This window comes from Venturia canescens, chromosome 4 (assembly GCF_019457755.1).
Source record: "Venturia canescens isolate UGA chromosome 4, ASM1945775v1, whole genome shotgun sequence".
NCBI lineage: Eukaryota > Metazoa > Arthropoda > Insecta > Hymenoptera > Ichneumonidae > Venturia > Venturia canescens.
Genome location: NC_057424.1, coordinates 9,772,671 through 9,797,729, shown reverse-complemented (window position 1 = coordinate 9,797,729; position 25,059 = coordinate 9,772,671). Strand labels below are relative to the sequence as shown.

At 43.4% G+C, this 25,059-nt stretch overlaps 1 protein-coding gene across 6 annotated transcripts in view; it reads left to right on the top strand.

Annotated features, from left to right (window-relative positions):
- LOC122408655 (uncharacterized) overlaps positions 1-24,819 on the top strand; it is a 130,906-nt gene extending 106,087 nt beyond the window's left edge. For 3 of the 6 annotated variants that reach the window (XM_043415559.1, XM_043415560.1, XM_043415565.1), the window contains 10 exons: positions 2,604-2,737; positions 13,027-13,117; positions 15,834-16,082; positions 16,260-16,521; positions 16,769-17,234; positions 18,074-18,726; positions 19,327-19,643; positions 20,642-20,875; positions 21,239-21,389; positions 23,454-24,819. In XM_043415559.1, the coding sequence (XP_043271494.1) occupies positions 2,604-2,737; positions 13,027-13,117; positions 15,834-16,082; positions 16,260-16,521; positions 16,769-17,234; positions 18,074-18,726; positions 19,327-19,643; positions 20,642-20,875; positions 21,239-21,389; positions 23,454-23,731 (2,835 nt within the window). In that variant the 3' untranslated portion in view covers positions 23,732-24,819. Of the gene's footprint in view, positions 1-2,603; positions 2,738-13,026; positions 13,118-15,833; positions 16,083-16,259; positions 16,522-16,768; positions 17,235-18,073; positions 18,727-19,326; positions 19,644-20,641; positions 20,876-21,238; positions 21,390-22,011; positions 22,686-23,453 lie in introns of those variants that run through there. The other 3 variants (XM_043415563.1, XM_043415562.1, XM_043415564.1) reach the window with 3 other exon arrangements.
- The last annotated feature ends 240 nt before the right edge of the window (positions 24,820-25,059 follow it).

Genomic DNA, 25,059 nt, shown 5'->3' with positions numbered 1-25,059 from the left:
GATTAATAAAAAACGGTTGCTCTACGCGCAAAGAAAGCAGTCGAGGGAATTGAGTCGTTTGATCGATTCAGGCTTATCTAGTGGCACGGAAATCCTCCGGCTCCGTGTCGATGATAAAAATTAATTGATAACATACGAATGGGGTATGAAGAGCACGTAGAAATAATAGTAACGAATGGATGGCGCTCAATTTCTGGTCCGATCGTTTATCCTTGTCGCAGCGAAGCCGGTTAAGGAATGGCACTTTCGTCTTTTCGTGATCGACGCCTCGAGCAAGAGAAATAGAAAGCAGGAAGGGAGTTTAAGAGGAAGAGGGGGAGGGAAGACAAAGAGAGCGAGATTTAGGGCCTCGCATAAATCCCTGAAGACCATTTCTTAAACCCCTCGAAGTGTTCTCCATGTTTTTGCAACTGTATGCGTGCGTGTAGCTTCTTTTTTTACGGGCGGAAGAATAAGTGTCGAGGTAGCCTTTACCAGATTGCGAGAACTCCGATTTTTATACTTTCTTTATTCCTCTCTCTCTCTCTCTCTCTCTCTCTCTCTCTCTCTCTCTCTCAGTCGCATCGCTCTCTTTCCCACCGCTTCCGCGCCCCGGAATTTTCTCCTGCAACCCTCCCTGCCTGCGGTAGCGAGCACATTTTGCACTTTCCACGCTCTCTGCTATCTGCCCTATAAAATCCTATCTTCCGAAAAGTCGACCACAAAACCCCCGTGTGCGAATGGCTCTCGAGAAAATCTTTCTCGCCCTGCGTGCAGCAAAAAAAAGATAAAAAAAAGGGCAATCAAAACTGGTGCAATTCGATAAGAGCCATAAAAATTCATCATTTTTTGCACCCCTGCCCCGAGGGCTCGCCGCGCTAATTCAACCACGTGAAACACTTGTCTTCGCTAAAGTCTTATCGAGCCCCGAACAATTTAAACGTAACTCATGAAATGGCCAGTTCGGGCTTTTCGTAATCGAGAAAAAATACACAAATATGCAGGGAATTAAGGAACGTCGTTTACAGCTTAAATAAGTGAGGCCTCCCTCGTGCACAATCCTCATTCCCGGACGTTCCCTCCGCAGCTGAATTTCGGAGAGAAGCTAGGGTGCGAGCTTGCCTCTTTTATTTATACATATATACGCAACATCCTCGCCAATGGAGCGTGCAACACTTCGATTTAAATTCATGAATAATTCCATCTTGCCTCGTCGTTCTCGCGCGAGGGGACGAGGGCTCGACGAGAACTTTCTCTTTCGGGTAAAAACATCGTTTTTTTGTCTTTTCCCTCCCATTTTGCTATTTCTTTTTTTTTCCTCTTCTTCTCATTTCCGATTTTTACTACTGTCATCCCTTGTCGAGCCATTTTTATAGTGTTTGATTGATCACGAGGCGCTTTGCGTTCTCAAAGCCACTCGCGTTATGGAACATGATTCTCAGGAATTATTCTTTCTTCGAGTTTTATCAAATTTTTATTGATTTCTTCTGCTTTTTTATGCTCAACTTTATCACAACGTTTCATAGTACTGTAAAAAAGGTTGTGCGAGAAATTAATGGCTCAGTTAAATGCACAACCTCGTTTGAGGCTCCGACTCGTTTCTGTGTGTGTTTTCTTTACTCTTTTATTCTTTATTCTTATATCGCCTCGTTCCTTAGACTCGAAAAACTCTCGATTCCGGACAAATATATGGGCGTGTATGTATACGTGAATGCTGTAGCATTGTTACGAGGGAGGCATAATCGTTGGATTTCGAAAGCTTTCGAAACACTGGGATAGAGAGTCGTTGCTTTATGTCCTGTGTGTATGGGGCATTCTGTTTTAAATCCGATGCAACTCGGCGAGCTATTTTCGAGCGTCAGAACTGATGAAACTTACGCCGCACTCTTTTGACTTCGACAAAAGCTCCGCGGAGTGGAGACGTTTTTTTTTCAAATTATCGACCCTCGAGTTCGAACGAAAGCAAAATTTGGCACAATATTGTTGCATCGTCGAGTGCAAAAATGAAAGTTCGACAGCCAAAATTGAAAAAAAGCTCGACCGCAGTAAACTCATGCGAAAAATCTCTAGCCAACTGAAATCCTCATCGATTTGACACGAAAGATTCCATACGTGCGATACAGCTCGTTCAATAAACTCGGAAACTCGGGCTGGAGGGAAAGCTCTCGTGTGTTCTATGCTCCGAAAAGCCAGGGGTAAATGTTCGAGCTTTTGTACATATACGCATAGCTGTGCACGTTCTCTAATCCTGGGGACAGAAAACGACTCGCCGTGTGTCTCGTACCGTTCGGCTAATAATGCTGCCAGTAGTAACGGCAGGGTGTACACTGACACGATAAAATAGCCAAACGAAAACATCACCGCAGCACGGGTGACAAAGATTCTTCCCGTTACATCAAAATTTATAGTGGCTTCAGCGAAAGTAGGATTTTTCAGAAAAACTTTTTTCGACGAGGGACAAGGCGCATTCGGCGAATGAATTGCTCGTGCGAAACTCCGATCGCGTCCTCTTCTTCGAGCCCAGTATAATAAAAGTGACAAATTCATCGAGTCAGCCCTTGGCTAATAACCAAGTGTTGCTTTTAACATTAACGATGACAATTTTTTGTTGCATGTTTCGTCAGAGGGAGGCGACACAACGAGATGTGGAACGAGAGAGGCGATTGCGAATGGAGGCTGAGGGACGGGTGCGAGAGGCCACAGCCGAGGCAGAAAGAGCACGTGCGCGGGTTCATCATTTACAACGAGAATTGGCCAGGTGAGAATGCATTCGCTGTGCTGCATCAAACGACTTGAGAATCAACGAATTTTTCATACTTTTACAGTAATTGATTGAGAGGAGATGAACAAATTTTATTGTTTTTGGCGTTTTGGAACTCGATTTTACACTTCGGTTCGAGGGTCGAGGCTTCCCTCCCAGGCTCATGAAAAATTGCTCCCGTCACGAGAACATACGCCGCATTTGATCGGCTCGCGGAAACGAACGCCTCGTATTGGAGCCGCGAAACTTTCGACTTGTAAATATCAACAAGAGGGTTAAAGGGAAGGGGAAAATGTAGTTTTTCGAACGTGTCAATAATACGATAAATAATGGAAAAATATCTCTCGTATAAATAACGAGAGGTTCGAGCAAGCGTAATAACCAAACTGCGCGGAGGTGGGGACGGAAAAAAGAGCGCTGGAGGGGGGTAGTTGACTCGGTAAATCATCGATATTGGCCCCGAGCCAATAACACATTTTGGACTCGAGCGTGAACCGATCGAACGCACAATCTCTTGTTTTCCCTTGCCTCCCCCCCGCGCGTGCGACTCCGCATGGAACCTTTCGTGGGAAATGGACGATCGCTCTCAAACATCACTCTCAGATTTCCGAATTTTATCTCACCTTCATAAACATCCGAACAACGAGAATGTTTCGTTTTTTTGAAAAAGCAAATCACGAAAACGAGCTCACTCTGGAAATAATCGTTCGTCGATTATCCTCCATTCGAGGAAAAAGTCGAATCGTCTCGAATCATTTGAAAATTTCATTGTATTCTTCCGCTTCGTCGAAGTGTGCAGGAATTTCATCGAATTTCGTTCGAAAATTCAATTTGTCAAAAGAGAAAAGTGTTGAAAATTCCGGGCAAAATGTGAAAAATAATCGAGTAGAAAAATATCGAGACACGTAAGAAAAATCGTGGAAATTCACGCGCCATTTTTCGAGATCGAAATCCCAAGAAAGTCTTTCTGCTACAAAACGCCCCATGCATTCGATTTCCGTTGATCCCTGGCCTCGAAGCTATCCGTGAATCGTTCAACGACCATTTCCCTCAAATATTATCCGACGTCCCGGAAGCTCTGCTCACCTTCCCAAGGCTTCCGGTATCGTGTTCTCGATGAGTTGGCAAGCTAATCCTACGGGCCAACAAATAATGCGTATACGGGGAGCATAGACGTAAGAATGAATATGAGAAAATTTATGGAGGTTCGTCGAGGTCCATGTTGTCCAAGAATCCTTCAAATTCCCTGCATGCCATTTCGATCCAGCGAGCTTAATAAACTAGCATCTGTAAACGAACCTTTCGAAATGAAAGATCAACATTCGGATGCGAAGCTCGATCAAGCAATTCCCGAAAAATTGACGAGTCTTTTTTATCGTCGGTCCAGGCCTCCGCATCCGCCCTTTTTAATGTTATTCCTTCAGCGAATAGTGCGGGGACGAGTCTCCTACGGAGCTCGACTTTCAAATGAATGTACGAAAGAAAATACTTCAACTTGCCTCTGGACGCGGACGTTTTAGTCACAAAGCGAGCTGTGCACGTCTGTTGTTATTTTCTTAGGTTGCGAAAAAACCTGGGGAAACGCGAGTATGTTTATATACGTGCTATCCCGGCGTCTAGAGCGGGCAGGAAATCGAGTCCAACTCGTATTAAAGTTTTTCCTGGCGCTCGCGGCGGCCGCATCTTGAGTTCAATTTTTTTTCTTCTCCTGTGAGCCAGGAGGAAAAAACAAGAAGGAAAGAAAAATGAAGATAGAACCATAATAGAAGTTTTCTCGTATTGTTATAGCCGAGTCGATAAAACCCGATGGCGGAGTTCGCTCTCGCTTTCGAGATAAGACAATGCGAGACTACGAATCCGGGTTTGAACACGTGAAAATTATCTGTCCCCGTTTTTGTGTGAAATCTTGAATTTCGGTGTTCGAATTGCTTGAAACGCGATCGGAGGGATGACGCGTTATCCAGAAGAATTTAATTTCCCAAGTAAAAACCACGAAAAAACGCACCGTCGTGACAACGATTCGTGCATCGATTAACAAGCCAATCCTGGACGAAGATAAAAAATATAAACGATTGCTACGGACAAATGAAACGGTGCAAGCGGAAGTGAAAGAGTCTGCGAGGAAATTGTGGCGAGCAGCGGGGTTTTTTGACCCTTGGAAGATTTACGAGGGAACAAGAGGGAAGCGCGCCTTGGTGGAGATTCGCAAATGGAAGCCAACAAAGAGAACGAGACGAGTTTAGAGACGCAGAAAAATAAATATGAGAATAAAGGGCGAATGGGGGTTGCGAGGGTTAACAGAGGGCTCGGGGGTTGATAATTATAGAGAGTGCGAAGACCTTTGAATGTGGCGTGAGCCTGGACGCTTTGTGCATTTTTATGGAGCCTTATAAACGGGAGGGGGGGGGGGGGGTGGAGAGTTGAGCATGGAGCGAGATAAAACGAAGAGAACTGTAATTGCCTGGATCTCGTGCATTTTAATTGCACAAGAGTATTCGTAAAAGGGAGACAAAAAGTATAAAGGTAAACGCTGAAAATGAGCACTGTAAAGAGCTTTGAAAAAAGGGGCCTGATCCTGCACGTTGGTGAGCCGGAAGGGGGAAGGATCACTAGGTTAATTGAGTTACTCGAGAGAGAGAGAGAGAGCCGAGCAAAAAGCCTTGAAGTTAAATAAAACGGGTCGTGAAATACAGAGGCAATAAGACACTGGGTCAGCGAGAAGAAACCAACCAAGAACGTGAAAGACGTCAGTGCGGAAAGGAGTCGGTTAGAGCAGTCAAATAATCTGCTTCCTGAAGCCAGATTTTCTTTCAACTCGATGGGAAGACTGATTTTTCTGTGCGACTGGAAAAAAAATGGAAATGAGCAGGAGGATCCTAAACTGGGATAATTAAAGCAAATGGCGATGAGACACATTGAGAAGCGCGAGCTCCAGGCTCGAGTGACAGGAACGTCGCCGCAGAGCTTGCTTCGCTTAACATTTTTTTAGCCTCCGATTTGAAAGAAAGTTGCAAATGGAATTTCCCCTTTTCAGTGAGCATACGGAGGGTCAAAAATACGATTCACGTAACTCGGTGAGTTTTCGGGCGAGGACGAACCGAGGGAGGCGGGAGCGCTCTGTAGCAAAGGCGGAAAAACAGCGTGCAACGAAACGCTTCGGTAAAGCCTTTCACGGAGAAGCTTCCAGTCTCGGGAGCCGAGAGATTCGTTGTTCGGGGTTCGGGTTTGTCGGCCTGGGGGTTGTCAAGTCGTAGTGGCTCTCCTCGAGGGGAGGGGGCGTAGGTTTTTTCTGCCCTGGCCGGTGCTCCGTATCCTCGAACACACAGGGTGTGACACTTGCATTTCTTCACAAACAAAAAACGGCCTTGAGGCGTCTTCATCGCGAAACGATGATTTTTCACTGAAAACGAGGACCATCGACTATTTTTTGTCCCATTTTGTCTGTGAGGCGTTGATTAAAAATCGTAGGAGCTCCGAGGTCGGAATTTCAGCAGCGAAAAATCCGGACACCCGTTACATTCGGACTGGACACCCTGTACGTAGCGCTTGCTACGGTCTCACGGAGCGTGCGCGACGCGTAAAAGGGACGAGAAGGGAACGAGATATTCGCGCGCGGGGTGGTTGAGTACAGCACAAAATCGCGAAGGGATGAAGGTTGCCAAGAGGGAGAGAGGGGGGGGGGGTTGAAAGAGAGATCGGACGGAGCGTTGTTATACTCGCATACAGAAGCCTCGACTCTGTAAACGCTATAAAAGAGGGGTTTGCCGGATCGATGCAACGAGAGAAAGAGAGCAAAGCCACGAGGAGACTTTTAGGAGGCTCAAAGGAGGGGGTGCATCAACGCATCAGAAGAACCCCCTTAAAAAAGCGTTCACGACTCCATACACGAGAGCTCAGCAAAGAGCTGCTTTTTGAATTTCTTTTTATCATTATTGCCACTAACGCCTTACTTTTTATTGAGCAGTTGCACCGACCAAAGTTTAAAGGATATATTCGAACTCGTTCCTTCCCACTCTGAACTCGAGCTATTTCAACGTCTTTTTTTCAACAGAATTATCAATCTCATGCCATTTAAGGAAATCGAGAACTCCAACTTTGGGAGGTGAAATTTGGAATATGCTAGAAATATACAGCGTGCATCTATTCCCGGAATTATTATATAAGACCTATAGAGTCTAGTTGTAGAGAAAAGGATTAACGAAAATCACATTTTTCGCGAAGGGTTATACGTAAGCTCTTAAGACAGGCTTCCCGTGCGACGATTTGGATTTCATGAAATGGGATCCTCCAAACTTTAGAGAGCCGACAACGAGAATAAGAAAATATAACGTTTTTCGATGTCAATGATGGCTTGAGAAAATCTTGTTACCGAAGAAAGTCACTTGGGAATGGAAAGAGTAAAACACTTGTTTGAGGTTAACGAGGAATAGCGACATCGGTGGAAGGTTTGACAATACCATGAGCCAGCTGCTTTAAAAAATATACATGCATTCGCGTATAAATAAAAAATGGCTGTTGTCACGTTTTGCTGGACGATTTAAGTGTCACACAATTTTAATAATTACGACAATAAGTTTTAATCGTTTCTCCGATCATTAATCCAAGTTCAAAATAAAGCAGCTTAGACCCTCGCGAGCATACGCTCCTTATAGCTCCGCATACGCTCGTTCGCTTCCGCGAGAGTCGAGCTCCCTGGCCACCTAGCGGTCGTCGCTCCAACTTCGAACTTTTTCTCCAGGCGCCCGTTTAACTGCCGTCGTTTGTGCGTTTATTCGTAAAGAAGCAGTGATTCCAAGCGAGAAAGCTTCTCCGACGAGAAGAGCACGTATTATATTCACGTCCAGGATGAAACACGCTGCAATACGATTTACAAGTCTCGCCTCTGTCTCCTCGTTGTCTCTCGCTTTACCTCTCATTCGCCATAGCCCGCGCGTGCCGGATACTGTACGACACGTCGTATAACAGCCCGAGATAGACGTGACGAGAAGAGTCTCTCTCTTGAATGAACGATGAAAATCCGCGATGCTTCGTGAGCTCGAGCGAGAGACTCCCCCCTTCCCCTGCTGCACACTACAAAATTCACGACGACAAACGACCAAACGCTTTCCCAACTTCAGCGCGAATAAAATTGTACGGTTTTATATCAGGTGTGACAAAAGCCTCGTCAGACATGCACGAGATAAGAAAATTGTACGATTAAGGGGGAGCAAAACTCTCGTCTGCGCTTCTCGCGAATCTAATTCTCGCGCGTACTCGCTATACGCCGATTCCACCGTCGTCACCGCGGTGCAAGGAATTTTTTTCGTCACTTCAAATGTTTCGAGTGTTTCTCGGCTCACCCGACGAGTATCTGTTCGTGGAAAAAGTTAAAACTCATGCGTACACGACGCGCTTTTTCGGCTGCTTTTTTTGCTGCACGTCCAGAGCCAACACTTTTCATCGGTTTCTTTTCACTTCGTTTTTTTTTTTCGTTTTCTTCGTTTTTTTGGCTCTTCCTTTTTCTCAAACACCGCCGTTCGCTAGACGCGCTACGTCGTAATGGAAGTCTCGTCTTCGCGAAACCTTCTGACGAATATTAAACCCTTGGTCGTAACGAAGGAGCAGAAAACTGCGTTCCCAGGAAGAGACGCGGTGGGGGGGGGGGGGATAGCCCGCTCACGGACTTGAGAACACACAGGAACGGGCTATGAAAAATCTGAGACTTATGAAAAGTGCTCTTCAGGTCCGAGTGGAAAATTCCAGACGTTCTTTTTACAGTGTATATTCAAATCGAGAACGCAGAATTCAAAATGGCGGACTCGATATAGTTTCACTACGAATGGAAATAAAAAATGAAAAAACGAAATTGTAGGTCTGAACAAACCCTCTACAAGTTTGATAATAAACATTTTTTCGATATCTATCGCGAGAAAATAGCAAAAAACAATTTTTTTACTTTTTCGATCCTATCTCAATAACCGTGAACGATAGGTAAAAAATGTATAGGACTTGAATTGTAGGGCGTAAAAAAAGCAACAAAAAAGTGGTCGATAAAAATTTTCGTATCTCTACGGAGAATCGAGTTATCGTAAAAAAAAAAAATTGAGTTTAACAGTTTTTCAAGACGGCGGGAAAGCGCATAGAAAATTTGAACTTAAGCTCTTCTGGGCATCCCCCACAACATACCCAAAATTCAGCTTGCATTTCTAACTCGTATTTTCCGACGTAATGACTGGACTGTATGTGCGAGTCGGCATAGTCGACGAGATCGAAGGTCACTCTCGTTCAATTGTAACGATATCAAAGCTCGTCGCATCGTCGGTGAGGTTAAACGAGAATTGTGCTTCGTTCAACGCGATGAAAAACAGTGGATTTTTCGTTGGCGCATAAATGGAAGAAATAACCAGCTCGTAGTGGTTGAAATACCAATTTGGGTGACCTTGAAATTGAGAAAATGCCAAAAATGTGAGATTACTTCGGTACCATTTGAATTTTCGTCTGCCTCGTATACGTTTTCGGGCAAGTGGCGCACAGAAGGGTTGCAAATTCGGGCAATTCTCCATAATAGTCGGTATCAAAGGGGGAAACAAGGGGCGGGGAGGCTGGGTGGAGGCACCCTTCGCAACAGCTGGCTCGCGTTAATACTCCTCGGAGTTAAAAAGTTCGCGACGACCGGGGCACACTCATAAATATATGTATATCAACCTCCGAGCACCGAAAGGCTCCGAGGCTCGGTACTGGAGCGCACGAAATATCCGAAGTTACGCCCTTTTCGTCTCAGATCCGAAAACACAGATATACACGTCGTAAAACGCTCTTTTCTATTTATCCTCATTCCCTCTTTCGCCAAAATTCTTTCGCCCCTCTCTCCAGCATCAATTTGGCCCGTGCAAGCCTCTCATTGTTCCTGGACCGTGTGGTTAATGGTCCGCACGCGCGCTGAGCCAAGGGAAAAATTCAATTTCGCTTCTCTCTCTCCCTCTCTCTGTCTCGACTCGAAAACATAGTGAAAAATATAAAACGCTCTCCGCGAGTTTCCCGTATACACGCGAGTACGAATTGTGAATAAATATTCTAAAAGGAACCACCCTCTCCGTGGACTTTGAACGACCCGAGAATTCGACGTTTTGCGTCGCGACATTTTGCCTCTCAGACACAAAAGCCTTTGTCAGTTTAAAAAACGAGACCGACCCCCCTCCAAAACGAATAAGAATTAACCTCAGAGCGTTATTCCTTTTTCATCATTATTTTATATCCACGCATTCGCGAAACCCCTCGCTCAACAATTTCCATATCCTAATGGCCGGACCACACAAACGCCAGATCCTCTGTGACCCTCCCTTCTGTATTTTCAGACACGTGATTCTGTACTTAAAACCGAAAATCGCTTCGCCCACAAACATATAAATCAAAAACCCTCTGAATAGGATCAATATTTTATTCGACGATGCGATACTATGCTCGTTCTTCAAACATTTTCTAACGACCAAAAGCCTTGACGCGCAGTTCGAGCTACTCCAAATTATAATGCTCCGGAAATGTCAAATTCACTTTATCAATATAGATCTTTGCACGATCAACTTCATAGTTCTAAATAGTTCCTCATTTTCTTTATTCCCACCAGTCACTGATGATTCGATCACTCAAATAATAATTATTCAAATTCGTCACAAATTTGGGTTCTTCTTTTCAATATTTTTCAATTTCATTTATAATTTTCGATTTTTCTCTTCACTATCGTTCCTCACGCACCCGATGCTCGTCAAATGTACAATAAAAAAAGCTTGGCTCGATTTTTTTCATACGACGAAATCCCTCGGTGGCTCTTGGGGCTGCGGGGGGGCCAGTCGACTTGAGAAACAACCCTGAGACTCCTTGATAATGATCATTGACGAGCCACCTCGATGACGTCCCCGATGAGGCGATTCCGAGGAATTTGGGAAAATCGGGCAATCGCGGCGCTGCGTGCGACGAAGATAACTGCGAACTGTTGATCCGTAGCAAACGACGAGCTCACTTTTCCAGTCCAATCTGTGGCTCTCAAGAAACTTCATTTCTCAATAAGACCCAAGGAAAAAAGAATTTCGCGTTTTTTAATCGTGTGCTCGTAGAAAAGTCTGCGTAAAAGTATCAAAGGGTATTCGAGGGCCTGAAAGCACGCATATTTGCATAGAGGGTGCTTCCGTACGTTATATCCGAACTAATCCATCAAAAGGATCAATATACATGGATGGATATCCGCACGACAAAGAACAGTACGCGAATATACATGGCGAGTAAGGGAGTAGGACGGCGGGAAGGGAGATTCAACGTTGGCGTAAAAATCTTGATAGCGTTGTAATGAAATCAGGGCTATTAGTCTCTGTCGACGAGTCTAATAACCCAAATTACTTTTTACCTTCGCCGCTCTTGCCCCTAATTCGAGTTAGGAGTCTGGAGCTTCTCGCTTCCTCGAGACTCATTCGTTAACGTCATAATTGTCCGAGACGTAGCACCGATTATCCTCCATCAATCAAATTCCAACTCGACTTGAAAGCCTCCCAAGAATCCTAGCCTCTCAACGGTCCTTCGCTAATTTCAAGTTTGGAGAAAAAGCCCGAAATTTTTGAGCGCTTTTGCGCTTCGAACGAGGTAAAACGAGCGTTGACCGATCCCAGTTCAAATCGGATTGTCAGCCTCAAAATCTGGAGGGGAAAAACAATTTTTTCGTGGGAATTATATTGGTAGAATTCTCTTTTGATTTACCCCCTTATTCGGAGCTGAGTTTAAACTCCTCGGCAATATGTTCCCACGTCCCAGACTCGCGGTTACTCCGTCGTTATAATCGAATTTGCACGAGTGCTCGCTAACTGCTCCGACGGTATTTGCATGCATGGGTGAATTCATGGACAATCGGAGAAGGTTGCGTTAAAAGTCCCAACGTAGATTCTAGCGTGAGGGAAAAATATTTCGAACGACTCGATATTCAAGGGGCGCTGAGAAATTGTCAAAAAATGTGGCAACCAATCGTGTTGAGCGAATGAGAATAATCGAGTCAGCGATGGCAGTGAATTAAGCGGAATTAAGGCAGGAACAAATTCAAAGATCTTTGTTTCACCTTTTTTCGTGCAATCGGAACAATTGGGATAAGATTTCTGGACTCACTGAGCCTAGAATACACGAAAAAACAACGAATCGGACAGAAGAATTGAAAGAAAATGATTCGAGGAATCATGAAGGAGGTCCTTGCTCAACTCAGGGGATGAAACTCCCCATATGCAGCGTTGTAAATCACGAGGTAAATTCTGTGAGGGCTCAACTGGTTACGTTGCCATATGTTCCCGATAGGCATTTCGCGAGGGTGCTTTTCCGACGAAGAAAGAAAATGTCTGCACCCCGAGCCCGGCCCCTTGATCCCCTCTCCCAACGAAACGATCGGGGATGTGTTGCCGGTAATTGTCCACTGCCGGTGCAACCGCTCTCGTATCCGGCCAGCGATATATCCGGCTAACGCGTTTTCCAACATCAAAAATTTATTAGCCAGTTTCACTGGGGCGGAAAAAACGTTGCATTTTTTCCAATTTTTTTCCTCCGCGTGAGCGGAGTCTAGGAAAATTATATTTGCACTATCTTACGATGAAAATCGGCGCTGCCACAGTTTGCGGAAAAGAAAAGTTGCTTTCGCAGCTTCTGCTCATCCCCGAAAGGAATGAAAACAAACTTGGGTCGTTATTTCACAGCGGGTTGAATGACACGCGAACATATTTTTTCGTTTCATGCTTAAAAAGTGTTAGCCTGCACATGTTTTACGTGAAAAATTGGCTGCGAGGTTCCTCCGTAGTCCAACGCCAGGTTTCGCATTTCGCAGTCTTTTTCTGACCGGGATTTAGTCACTTGAGAAATTTACTCTCCGCCATGTCAGGGAAAAACTGTGTCAAAAGCTTTTCTCGCTTTCTGTCCGCGACGTGCATTGATTTTACGAGTGCCTCTAACGCTCTTTCTATAGCCCACTTGAATTCTCGATACTCGAGAAACTACTGAACCTCGTTTCAGCCACATTGTTCTTTTATTCGATCATCTTTCCAGGGAAGATCATAAAGGGGGAAGAAAAAGTTGAACAAAGCGGATTGAACGGTTGAAAAGTATCTGAAAACCCTCAAAAGTACATTTATCAAGTTTTCACGATAATTATTCATCGAATCGTGCATCCGAAATGTCGTCGCCACGGTGAAACTGAACTCAGCCACTTGCGAGTTAGATTTATAATAATTTTTAGGATGCTTTTTCGCCCTCGAACTAACGTGCGATTTACTTTTTTTGTTTACCAGAATGGAAGAATCGTCACGAGGGTTGCTGCAGCACAAGCAAAGGGCGGATCAGCTGAAGCAGGAACGAGCAGCTCTTACACTTTCTTACGAGGTACTAAAGCGGTATAAGAGCGAATAAATAGTGCGGAGCACTGGCCAGAGAAATGATCGTAAAAAAATCAGACCGGGTAGAGAGAAAAGTGTGGAAGAATCCGGGACAAAAAAAATCGCTGATTCGTCCATCGACGTCATATACATGGCCCATTCGGCTCGTCCCTCTTCGGGCGATAAACCCAAACGAGAGGAATATCACAAAAAGCACGAAGCTGACTTCGTTCACGGCCCTTCTCTGTGCTGTCATTATCGTCATTTCTCACTTCCTCATTCAATATCCTTCCGTGGCATTCTAGAAAAAATCACGACTCGCTCTTCATTGTCGCAGTATTTATTTATTTATTTCACCGAAGGGAAAGGAATTCATTTATTTTTCATTTTTTTCAATACTCTCGATTCGCCAGCGCACCTCGTTATTTTAGTGTTACATTCGCATTCTCTATTTGCCTTCCATCATTACGAACTTCATTATTTAAAAATGCTTAAATAACGTCCAATGATTTGGTTGTGCTACGCAAGATACAAAAATAACGTGGACGGCACTGTCGATCATGACGAGAAAAGAGCGTGCCGTGCTCGTGACAAGCGTTGAGAGACGCACAAAGAGGGTTTCCCTTGATCCATTAAAAAAAAACTCCCATTTAGCTCTCGATGTCGTCGTCAGCCGTCGAGGGATTCGATATACTTTTTTGTCTTTCGTTCGTCGATATTTTTCCTTTTCTCCGCAAGGCCAATAATATGTTGGTCGAATAATGTGAAGAAATAATGGTGTTTGATGAATAACGAAAGAGGCCATACTGCGAGCATCGAGGAATGGCGATTATTATTATTTTATTTACAATTACTGAAATATTTAAATGAGAAAAAAAATTCGGCGGCACAACGTAACATACTTTGCTGTTTGTGTAAGCACAGAAGTTCGTGAGAAAAATATTTGCGAAGCACACAGAGCGCGTATGTCGGGGTTGAATTTGTTCTATGGGGTTGGCGATTCACGCTTATTATCGATCGCCGTAGTTTGCCAAACGATGAAAGGAAAAAAGAGAGAGAGAAAAGCGAGCGCAACCCCTCGACGAGTCCCGAAACGTATCGGCGACGTTTGCTTGAAGAAATACGAAGTTTTTTGCGAGTCACTTATCGGAAAGTTGCTTCAGGATGGAGGAATCATATCAAAGTTGTTCAGATCTGCTTATTCGAGCTCGAGAACTCTTTTGAATATTCCAGAAATCATTTCAGTCCCCCAGACCTTCACGAGGACAACCGGAGAACTTTTTTACTAAAAGATGTTTCAAAAATTGGCTTTTTTTTATTTTTTTTATTCTGTGGCTGAATGTAAAAAAGTGTTAAAACAGCCTCTTCTCTCGCCCTGTCTTCGCACACTGTCGAGAAACACTTTGGGCTCTCTCTTTCTCTCTCTGGGCTGACCCCCAATGTTATAAATCAGACACACGCACCCTCTATTAACGCCCCTGTCTCCAGCAGCTCTCTTCTCGTGAGCGCCATTCCTAATTTCCACGTAAAGTCTCCCTCCCACTAATATAACGCTAATATGACGTTAAAGAGAAAGAGAGCGACAGAGAGAGAGAGAGAGAGAGAGAGAGAGAGAGAGAGGAGCTTTATTAAGCATTCCCCTTGACTTGGCTTTGCTCGTCGGAGCATCGAGGCAAAAAAAGTAAAAACTATTAAGCTCAGCGAAGAAAGTACCGAAGCAGCCTGCAAAAAAGACTCATCCGCTTAATTTCCTCTACATTCCACAATTTAATCGAGAAAATGATGCAATTAGCATAATTTTATTTCAAGCCAAATCACCGAGTTCAACTGATCATTTGACAAATTGTATTTTCCAAATCGAATTCCAAGTCAAGAGTCCAACAAAATGATCACTGTCCAGACTGCGAATCCAGCTCGAACATAAATTAGATCGTAAGGTAGTTCATGCACGAAACGATTTTGTGAAGAAAGCCTTGAAAATTTACACGGAGTTTAAATGGGTGTTTAAATATGAAGAAAAATACACAGGGTTATAGGAACTGTGCGTAAAAAATCGTTTATCTTTCCACATAACGAATGAACGCTTCTTACGAAGTTTATGAAAAACGTACACAATAACAATGAAGTATATAATGAGGGTTTGGGAAAAAATTCGAGACGATTGTCTTACCAGTAATAAAGATATTATTACGTTAAAGATTGAACGAAATTGGTAACGAGCACTCGTGTAACCTCACACATTTGCTTATTTCGGCATTTTGTTCCTTCTTGGCTTGGCCCATTCCTGTCACAGCCTTCAGTCTTTTTATTGATACTTTTTTCTTGATCCATTTCCCTTTGCGCTCTCTAATGCGATTTTGACATGAATAACTATAGTATTTTAGCCAGGGACGAATGAAATTTCGGGTTCAATTATTGATGGATCCCCAATTAATTAATGGCCTGTAATTTCATTCGTCAAAAGATAGGTTGAAAAAATGTATTTACACATTCGAATGAATAGCTCTGATATTGATTTAAAGTGCGATAACATCTTTAATTAGGGAGTTAAAATCGGTCCAATTTAGACACCCATAAAATAGGGATCTTTCGGGCACGATTTATCTTCGTCCCTCGTCATATTGTATTCGTAATTCCGAATTCTATTTGCGTCCCATGGACAAAGAATGAGTAGCTTTTGTACGAAAGCTGATGAAACTTTAACAACGTGCGTTGAATTTCAGTCTCGAGTGCACCAATGCCAAGCACAAATCTCAAAGCTTCAATTGGAGAACGAGTCAATGAGAGGTCAACTGCGAGGTTTAGAGGCTGCGTGTGCCGGCGAAGTTCACGCGGCCCTTGTCGCCCGTTTGGCAACACTGGAAACGGAGCACGTTGCACTAGCGAGAGACGCTGACGCGCAAAGGCGACAGTACGAGCGTTGCCTGGACGACGTCGCGAACCAGGTGGTCCGAGCCCTTCTCTCCCAAAAGGTTCATCCGCCAAGCTAGTTACCTATTAGATGTCATGATCGATCATCGCTATTTCTCAACCTTTTTCGTTAACATTACACTTTCACGTCACTCGCTTCGTTCGCTACTCCATCGAATTGAGCTTTTCTCGTTTTTCTCATTCTCGCCGTTCAATCTTCACGCGTATTTATTATACAGGGATTGCGCGAAGAAATCGGCGGTCTTCAGAGACGAATCAGAGAACTTGAGGCACAGAATCGCACGCTATCCGGCTTACTGGCGCAAGCTGCCAACCCTGGCAGTCCGACTGAATTGATACAGGGCATCATCGAGGCTGGTCCTGGTGCTCTCGTAGCTGCGCTTGGACTCGATCCTTCTTGGTTGCCACTCACGAGGCCTCGTTCCCTTAACCTCAAGATTCCCGTTATGGCCACCAAATGCCGGAGGAATCGACCGCTCGGTAAGGCCGCGACGATGCGTTTCTTCAGAATGTTCAAAATTCGAAAAAAAAACTTGGTTTTTCGGAGCCACAATTCGCTGGGTACCAGCTACTAAATTTCATTGGGTCCAGTCACCTTTGAGAAAAATGCATTCAAAGTTCCGAGGTGACCGTGCCAACGGTTACAAATAAATGGCATAGCTTATTGCACTTTGATTTTGCCTTAAACGCTGCTTCAATCGTCAAACTAAATGGGTGTCCTCGACAGGTCAAAAACCTTCGGAAGAGGAGGGAAGCGAGAGTCCCGAAAGTGGTAATCGAGACGAAGGTTATTCGACGATGTCTTCGGACGTCCAGGGTGAGGGCGCGAGACAAGAGCCTTCCTCGAGAGGGCTCGAAGACCTGAAGGAAGCAACGGACGAGACGGAAGCTGATGTTTCCCCCGATGCTCGTCTCGTCGCCCTCGACACTGTTGACCCCGACGTCCTATTTTTACCGCTCAACCTCACCGTTGGTATTAACCCGAGGCACAGTTATCCACCAACCAAAGACTTACTTCCGTATCAACATGTGATGCGAAGCTTTTCGGACAGTCATCTTTATCTTAAGCTGACCACGGCAGCAGCAAACATTGCCACTTCACCGTACAACATCCCGAGCCCTGGAGCTGGATCTTCGGTCTTACTCGTCGAGGAAGAAGGCTGGGACGCCGAATATGTTCAGCAGTGGCTGAGGTACGATTTCGAATGTCGATTGCGACGCTCATTTTTAATTTAGCCTTAGAACTTCTTGTTGCCGATTGAATTCTTATGGAAAGGAAGGCTGCCGTGGAGGTCTAAGAAATTATCTTCCCCGGTGGCTTTATAATATCGATGTATAGGCGAGTACTTTTAATACTTGGCGTCGAGTCGCTGGCGCGTCTCTTGATTCAAGGTAGTTCGATAGCTAAGCGCCTTATAAAAAACAGGATCCAGCCCCCTTCCGGTGTGAAATATGTTCGAAAAATCATTCAAATTATCGTTGATGATCAGTCCAAAAAATATATGGTTGCGATATTCTACTAAAGTTTCATAATTGCTCGTGCTTTTGGAATTTTTATATTTTTTTTCTTTTGCCTACGCCCCTGCCGGAGCACACAAATGAGCTCTTCTCACAAACGAGCATACAAATGAAGGTTCAGAATGAGTCGTGGCAACACAGGCAGCGCTCCGAGACGAGCGCAGCGTCCTAAAGTATAGTGATAATCACGGCTTGTCTCACGCGACAGCGTTGCCACGTCGTTGCCATTTTTTCTTCAGAAAATACTCCAACCCGGTGTTTTTTTAAATAAAAATCGTAAGAACCGTTCTCGATACACATTTTTTGTTTGACGATTACCATGTGTTCAGATGGAGAAACCATAGGACTTGCAATATCTGAAAAACTATACGGTACAACTACTTTTTTAAATCAATTCGTTAGATTTTTTTTTCAAAAAAAAGTACAAAAAAAATGGTTTTTTAAATAATTTTCAACCCTCCTCGTTGGGGGAGGAATATCAAAACAGCTGTTCCTTCATGAATTAATGTTACAGGCTGGATGACAGTCGGAGTGCCCAACAACACCGAGACCTCCTGGAGCTCGAGTACGACAGAGCCGAGCTCGAGGATTGGAGTTTCTCACTGTCGAGCGAGGACGTTCGAAGCGAGGCTGGCTCGGTGATCACCGGGTGGAAGGATCCAACGGGACTGACGACTCATTCCGGGGCAGCTACGACACCCGCGTTGCCGGCGATCAAGGAGCACAATCCGATCGAATTGGAGGAAGATGCGAACGAGTGTCTTTGGAACGGTGCCAGTTATCTCGCTGATCGAGCCGGCGGTGAACTCGTCGCGTTGTTAATGGACGCACGGGCAACCGGACCGTGGCCTTATGCTTCAAGTCCCGGTGCCTCGTGGAGCAGCGAGGAAGGTGTCATTGAGAATTCCAGCAAAAGATCGTCCGCCGCCCTCTCCGGGTGCAGCGACGATCCTGACTCGCCTTCAGTCGGCACCGACTTCACACGGGACTTTTATCGCCTCGTCAAATTCGAAAGCACCAAGAGCCTTGCCAGCACGTCTTCCAGGGGTGGCAAACCGCCTCCAGATCGGGAACAAGCCCTCCAGAGTGTATTGTCATTTATTGCTGAACAACAGTTGTATCTCGCCGAGTTGCCGCAGAGCTCCGGTGAACAGAGCACGATCGAAGGTTGGTGGAGCCTAAAATCAGATTATATTTCAACTAGTTTTACATTCATACCTACCTAACAAAATAGTTGCACGGTTTACTCGGGCATTCTTAATTATTTTGGAAAAATACAAGTTACACGTTGTTCTTCGATAAAATGAGAATAGCGTGTAACTCATATTTTCCTTCAAATGTCTTCAGCTACTCGGAATAAAGCGTGCAGCAGGATTTTTACGACTGAACAACTGATGGATCACCTTAATCTTTTGGGTTGTGTTGAACGGACCCGCGGTCCGAATCTCACCTTTTCTCTCAGTAGATTTATCAATGATTCTCAAATTACTTTTGAAATTTGCCTCCGACAAATGTAGACACTTCTGGGGGAAAAAATTAAAATATCAAAAAAAGCATTGAAAGTGCTTTGGGTCGTCATTAGACTTGGCGAAGGCAACGGAGTCTCACTGCGAACTCTGATGCAAATCTGAAAAAAAGGCCCGATGACCAGACTCGTGTTGGCATCTGACTGATTTGACACCTGTCAACCTTTACACTTTCCTGCCACCAACGAGAGTCAATAAAAAACGAACGAAGTAATACTGAGCCGTGAATCTGAATCGTCAGTTCCAGAAAATGCCGGCGAGGTCAACAACGAATTAGTAGCTGCGATGACAACGACAAGCGAATCGAACACAACCGACGAATCACGATCGACGATCGATCGGAAAAGCGACGTTTCGAGCTCGTGCAACGATCACCTCGACCGATTACCGACTCTTTCCTCGTCGATTGTCCTCGAAGACAGACTCGTTAATCCCATCAATTGCAACCCGAGCCCAATTGGAATGAGTTATGGGAACGTCGCTGGTGGTGCTTCGGAGCTCGTTGCCGTACCGGAAGAGGACGAAGAAGCTGCGACTTCCTCGACACCGAGTACGGTGGTAGGTTACCATTTCTATTTCCACGGCTCATCGAACAGTCCCTATTTTCGTTGTACACGGAGAGAAAATTTCACTAAAAACTACTATGGTGCCATAGAAGTAGGCTTCTATATCGTAATATTTATTAATTCTTACGAACATACGTAGTAATTTTTTGTGAAGCGACTCGATGAAAATTGATGTGTGATGTCAAAATAAATACATCGGTACACATGTATATACCGCTATATTATAGGAAAGGGAAAAATCGAAAAAAAATTCTCACCTATTTTTAGATTTTTTAATAATATCGTTTGTCCGCAAGCGCCGTTTGAAAACTCTGTGACGTCAAAAATCGGCATATTCGCGTATATAAGAGTGCGGCAGGGCTCGCGCTGGCTTTTTCTTTACGCACTGCTGATTTTCCTTTTAATACTTGGCGTCGAGCCGCTACCGCGTCTCTTGATCGTACAATCGCGAATGAAATTCTGTTATTTACCATAGTAAATTTCTAAACACTTTGACGTATGATCGATGCTTGTGTTCGAGCTCCTCAAATTTTACTATGTTCAACTGTAAATCTCAATTGTGAAAAGATTACTAAGCATAGCAAAACGGTATAATAATTCTACTTGACGCAGTTCATCATCTAGTCGACATAAATTTCACAACGTTTCCTTGGTGAGCTATGTAGGAAAAAATAGCAAAGTTTAAGCCTTTGTCACAGCAAAATACGGAATTGAACATTTTTATTCAGAATTGACTTGGAAATTACAATGTTTTTGGTAAGAACCTCGAAAATGGGCGATATAGAACCCCAATACCATGGCGGCGTAGTAATTCTTACTATATTTTTATCTCCGTGTACAGAAAAAGTTCTGAATGAGCGAATGCGACTGAAGCACTTTTGAAAGCGATGATTTTCCACTGATTCTGAATAACCTGCTCCAATCCAGGATCGCGATTACTCAGAAATGAAATACTCTGTTGATGCTATAACAAAAAAACTAAAATTGAAGGTGAGCCCCGCAAGAGCGCCCCTTCTGATCGAGGGCAGAGACCGCTCATTGAGCTTTCACGAACACGCCACGTCCAAGGACGTCATAAACGAACTGAACAGGATGATCAGAAAAGGCGAGGATAACCCAGGCTGCCCGGACTCTCAAACAGTATTCGACAAGCTAGATCTCGCTTGCTGCTGCCCAACTGGTTGGGTTCACGTCGAACGTGACATAGACTTTACCGACCCAAAGGTATCTATTTATTTTTTCCCCGTAAACCAAGTTACGCTCGACAATATCGAGGCTTGAGGATTACGCCGAAGTTCGCGACGTTGGAGTCCGACGAAACGACGTAAAAAAACTCCAATTATTCCAGTAAATCTCCAATTTTGTTCCCTGCCGAATTTCCAATTCGTGGCTTTTCAAGCAACATAAAAAATGGTGAATTACAACTGTTTTTTTCCTTCATTTCGTTGGATCCCACCAATAAAAATTTTTCGCAATTTTCGACGCAAATTCAAGTTGAATTTATTGAATTACGCGCGCGACATTGAATGAGATTATCGAAGATTTGATTTATTTTATTCAATTAATCCGATCACTATTTACCATCAGGCTAGAGCGAATTTACTGGACGTGATGCTTGCGAGTAGCGAGAGCTCATCAGCGACATCTAGCAGTGGTTCAGCAGGCAGTGATTCCGGGGACGAGCCTCCAGATTATCGGCATCTGCACAGGCTCCATCGTTACAGGCGCCAGAAGAAAGGTTTGCGAGAGCCACATACACGTTAAAAAATAAAGCAGACACGATTTTTTATCACGATTAAAGTTAACTTGAGAACTCGAAAAAAAAAACACACACACACACACACACACACACGCACACACAATGAATGCTCCGAAAATATTCGGAAAACACGAGAATAAAAACAATTTTGGTGTTATCGTGTGTGAGAAAAGTTCACCTGCTATTCATTGCAAAGCTGAATAGAAACAGCAAAAATAACGAACTAACGCCAACGAGGCCGATCCACTTTGTGCTCGACCTGGTCTAACCAAATTCCTCCGCCATCTTGCATTCTCAACCTGCCGTGCGCCCTCTATGGCTTGTTCTATCGTTTCTTTCTAACCTCGTTAATCATCTGTCTCGTACTTACGTATTTTCCGAATCACTCACAAAAAATCATGTAATTTAAAATAAATGAGCTTACGCCACTGCTTCGCAATCCAGAACGCTTGCCAAGACAAATGTTTACATAACCCTCACGACACACGAGATATTTTGGAAAAATTCTGTGGACACACACACAATCACATGAAACACAGCATCACTCGCTATAGTCGCTAACTCTTTTGTACATAGCATATTTCCTTATTTTTCTGTTCAGATGGTAGCGCCTACACGGTGTGCTTTGATTGTCACGAGAAAAGCTACGTAGTTCGGCTTAGTGACGATCAGTTTCTCTAAAGAAAAAAGAAAACAAACTGTGGGAATACGAAAAAAAAAAGAACAGAAAACATTTACACACACACCGGGTCTCGACAAACAGCCGCGCGTGATTGAAAGACGAACTCCATCCCTAACCCACAAACACCTTCGGAATCCCGAGGAAGAAAAAAAATACAAATACGTCATCCATCTTAGGATATCGCTATTATTATTATTAATATTATTATTATTATTATTACTATCGTTATAGTAGTAGAATAATAATTTTATACTGTTTGTAGCATAATTAGTGTAAAAAAGAATAATTGGTCGATCAAAGGCGTTATTGTCGCCAAACATGTCCAACGGTTTTATGGGTATTCGACATTAGCGCCATCCGGCGGATTTGTCAAGTCATTGAAAAGCCGTTGCCTTTTTTGATGGAAAAAAAACTGTAGAATCATTTGTCACGATCGTATGATTGCAAAAAAATGCAGTGAACAAAATGTTTCCGTGAAGGATTCAAGTGACCAATTAGTCCCACCAATTCCGATGGTTCTGAAGTACCCAGATATTGAACAATTGTTCTGAACATAATTGAAATAAGAGTCCCTGACGAAGCGTGTGTGTAACGAAAAACAATGCGTGTATTTTATTAACTTACGTGGAATTCGCCTTCATAAAGACAATTTGAAACGAGAAACGCAAGATTCCTGATCTCGTGACTTTGATCGCTGTACCTAACGGCAAATACCCTAGAATAATAACGATATTCCATTTATGAGAATATTAACAAATAAACAAAAACACATAACGGTAGAGCAAAACTCAAAACTTCGTATTTAGATCGAGGTGTAATGAAGAAAAAAAAACGTCACTGTTTGTTACATTCGATGCTGTCCAGGGAAATTTTGGGAAGTTCACTGAGTCTACACGGCCCTCTTATGCGCAGGTTTTGAGAGAATCGATGCAGTCCGAGGTGAAAAATAAGAATTATTTCCGTTCGTATTAACAAGTGGTTCTCTATCAGGCCTCAATGCGCGTTATGTACAAAATCGAAATAAGAGTGCCGTGTAAATTTAGCGCGGGATCGCTCGCTAACCTCATTTACTAACGAAACCGGAGAAAACATGGTCAGGGGTAGACTGCTGCTGGTTAACAGTTAATTAACAAACAAAAAACACGTAAATATTTTGAAAAAATGGAAACGAGGGGGTTGCTAAGCCGATCTACTCTGCTGCTAGAGCTGAAAAGTGGTATACGAAATGTTAGAGAGAAAGAGAGAGAGAGAGAGAGAGAGATTGATAAAGAAAAAAGCGAGAGAGAAAGAGCGAAAGATATAAAAGAGATCAAGTGAGGTCTGTGGTCCGGACGCTGACCGGCTTCGCTTGATTTCTTCAGCTACGGCTGCCCAGGCCCACCGAGTCCTGCGGATACCGTCGGCATGGGGAGCATCATCGAGGCCCTCGATCATCGGCCGTGGCGATGATTTTTTCGTCCGTTACGGTGACAAAGAGAGAGAAGCCGTTGCCTCCTTCGACTTCCTTGACGATATCGCCACTTACGAATCGACCGTCGGTACTAAAGATTCCATCGTTTCAACGTCCTCCGGTGGCTCCACCGATGAACTACACGTACAAACTCCATCCACCGAATTCATGAGAGTCTCGCCGCTCTGAACTCTTTGTTATGATAACAAATAGTTGAAATAATCAAAAAATTTTCATTCAAACGAACAAAAGAAATAAAACAAAAAGAAACACAAAACAAATATAAAATGTGAATCATTCTGGACACACTGTGAATAGTTTTTAGCGTGAAGAGTAATTCTCGCCTGTTTGTTCTTCCGAAAGAAAGAAAAAAAAAAAACAATAACGAATCAATTGAGCTTAGAACACAAAAAAATCTTAGATCTGACGAGTAGAGCTGGGAGGTCGGAATTTTTTTTGTAATTTACTCAACGACGATGACTGATTAATTATTTCATGAATATTATATTTACACGGGCAACACGCATTCGCGAGAGTGTCAAGTTGTTATTTTTTTCAAGTGAGATATTGGTGAATTTTTTCGATTTTTCACATAGGTACGAGGTAAATGAGAATAAACGACTCGTCAAATAAATTGAAAGAGATCCAACACTATTTCGATGATTTTTAATGACGTATCATCATCACACATTGGCAAAAAATTTCTTGGCAAAAATAAGTTTAAAATACGTTATTACAGTCTGAAGGTAGCGATATAGAGCGCGAAAGGCGTATGTACTTGAGTGTGACTGTTTATAAATTGCGCTAATCCCACTATTGTAAAAGCTTCGTTGCAGGCAAAACGATCGAGAACATCAAATCTTACAGTGAATTTTATCAACGCTGATTCATGGCATTGACCTGATGGAAGTTTTGTTCATTTCTAACAAGACACAAATGCATAGGAGAGAATTCCAGCATAAAAGTATAAGCTCGAAATGCTTATTATTTTTCTGAAATTTTATTGAATTTTTTTTCAAACTTCTGAACACTTTTACGAAGCTTTTCTTGTACAAGTGCGATTTGGTGAAACGTCGAAAAGATGCAATTAATTATATTTAACGTTAAGTCGTAACTTGATTATCCACCGAATCAAAAATAACGGAACGAAAATGAGAGAAGCTAAAGGAAAAAACAAACAAATTGTAAATAGTATTGTATCATAGTAGAAACACGACAGATGTAAGTTATATATCTTCTCTTCGAACTTAATAAATAACGACAATATATACCGAAAATTGAAAATTATTTTCGTCACCTCTACCAACCCCAATAGTGCGATTCGAAGTCTGGCTTCCGCGCATAGATCATTGAACTGAAAGTACCGAATATCGATAAATGGTTATCTAATCCGATGGCTACTGTAACGAATGTTGAAAATAATATTTGAAGTGAAAACCCACTTAAAATTCAATCTTTCATATATCCGAAAATCATAAATCAGATGCAATAAAAAAAAACAGCAACAATTTTCTCTG